General features: G+C 35.2%; 1 protein-coding gene across 2 annotated transcripts in view; it reads left to right on the plus strand.

The window, feature by feature from the left end:
- Positions 1-1,031, plus strand: part of ADGRA3 (adhesion G protein-coupled receptor A3) — a 64,346-nt gene that overhangs the window by 42,157 nt on the left and 21,158 nt on the right. For both annotated transcript variants that reach the window (XM_042468437.1, XM_042468436.1), the window contains exon 8: positions 387-551. In XM_042468437.1, coding sequence (XP_042324371.1) covers positions 387-551 — 165 coding nt within the window. The remainder of the gene's footprint in view (positions 1-386; positions 552-1,031) is intronic.

A 1,031-nucleotide genomic window follows, 5' to 3' on the forward strand; every position in this document is an offset into this window, starting at 1 on the left:
AACCCGGAACAATAATTCCCTATGGGATTTTTTCGTATCCCGAAAATTTCGTAACCTGGGTATTTCGTATCCCGAGGTACCACTGTAATTAGCAGCCAGAAAATAACTGGAAGAGTAAAAAAAGAAAGCTTACTAGTATTTCACTGGTCCACACTGCCATTATTCATTGTGATTGTTTGTAAAAATAATAATCTGGAAGATGTTTTCCTTACTGTGTTTGAGAGTAAATTATTGCTTAATTCCTAGTAGGATGACAGACTAATACATTTCTATCATTATGCACATTTCTAATATGTGCATAAACTGAGTAATTTGTCTTTGGAACAGATTTTACCATTTAAAATGGATTTTATGTGACACTGAATGCTATTCTCACCTTTTCTCAGTGCTCTGACCATCTCAAATATTCAGGCTGGATCTACTGGAAACTATGGGTGTCATGTGCATACCCGACGTGGGAATAATTCAAGGACCGTTGACATTGTGGTATTGAACAGCTCAGCGCAGTACTGCCCTCCAGAAAGGGTTGTCAACAATAAAGGCGACTTCAGGTTGGTGATGACAGCTTTGAAGGGGACTAAGTTGGCTGTTCTTATAGACTGATTTTGAACTCAAGAGTTTCCTGATTCTTTCCCCCTTGATGATAATAAAGAATTGGTTATTATAGTTGTCAGTGGTGTTAGAGGAGAAATGTGGAACCAAAATCTTACTCGGCCTGTTTGCTGACAAAATACTAAAATATTCAAGTGATGATGGTTATAGTGTAAGTAACCAAAGTTCTAAATCTTCCTTAAGTTCTTAGGACAACAATTTAATAGAGTGTATACAATTCATTGTAGTTGTATTAATGCACAATAAGTATCCATGATTTCACTTGGGAAGGTAACTGAAAATCCAGACTTTGTCTAAATAAATTGGAAATGTTATTAGATAACTAGTATGTGCATTTTTATGACACAATCGGAAAATCATATATATATATATTGCAACACTATCTAAATCTAGAAAGAGATTACTTGATGTGGGACATT

This window comes from Sceloporus undulatus, chromosome 5, assembly GCF_019175285.1.
Source record: "Sceloporus undulatus isolate JIND9_A2432 ecotype Alabama chromosome 5, SceUnd_v1.1, whole genome shotgun sequence".
Classification (NCBI taxonomy): domain Eukaryota; kingdom Metazoa; phylum Chordata; class Lepidosauria; order Squamata; family Phrynosomatidae; genus Sceloporus; species Sceloporus undulatus.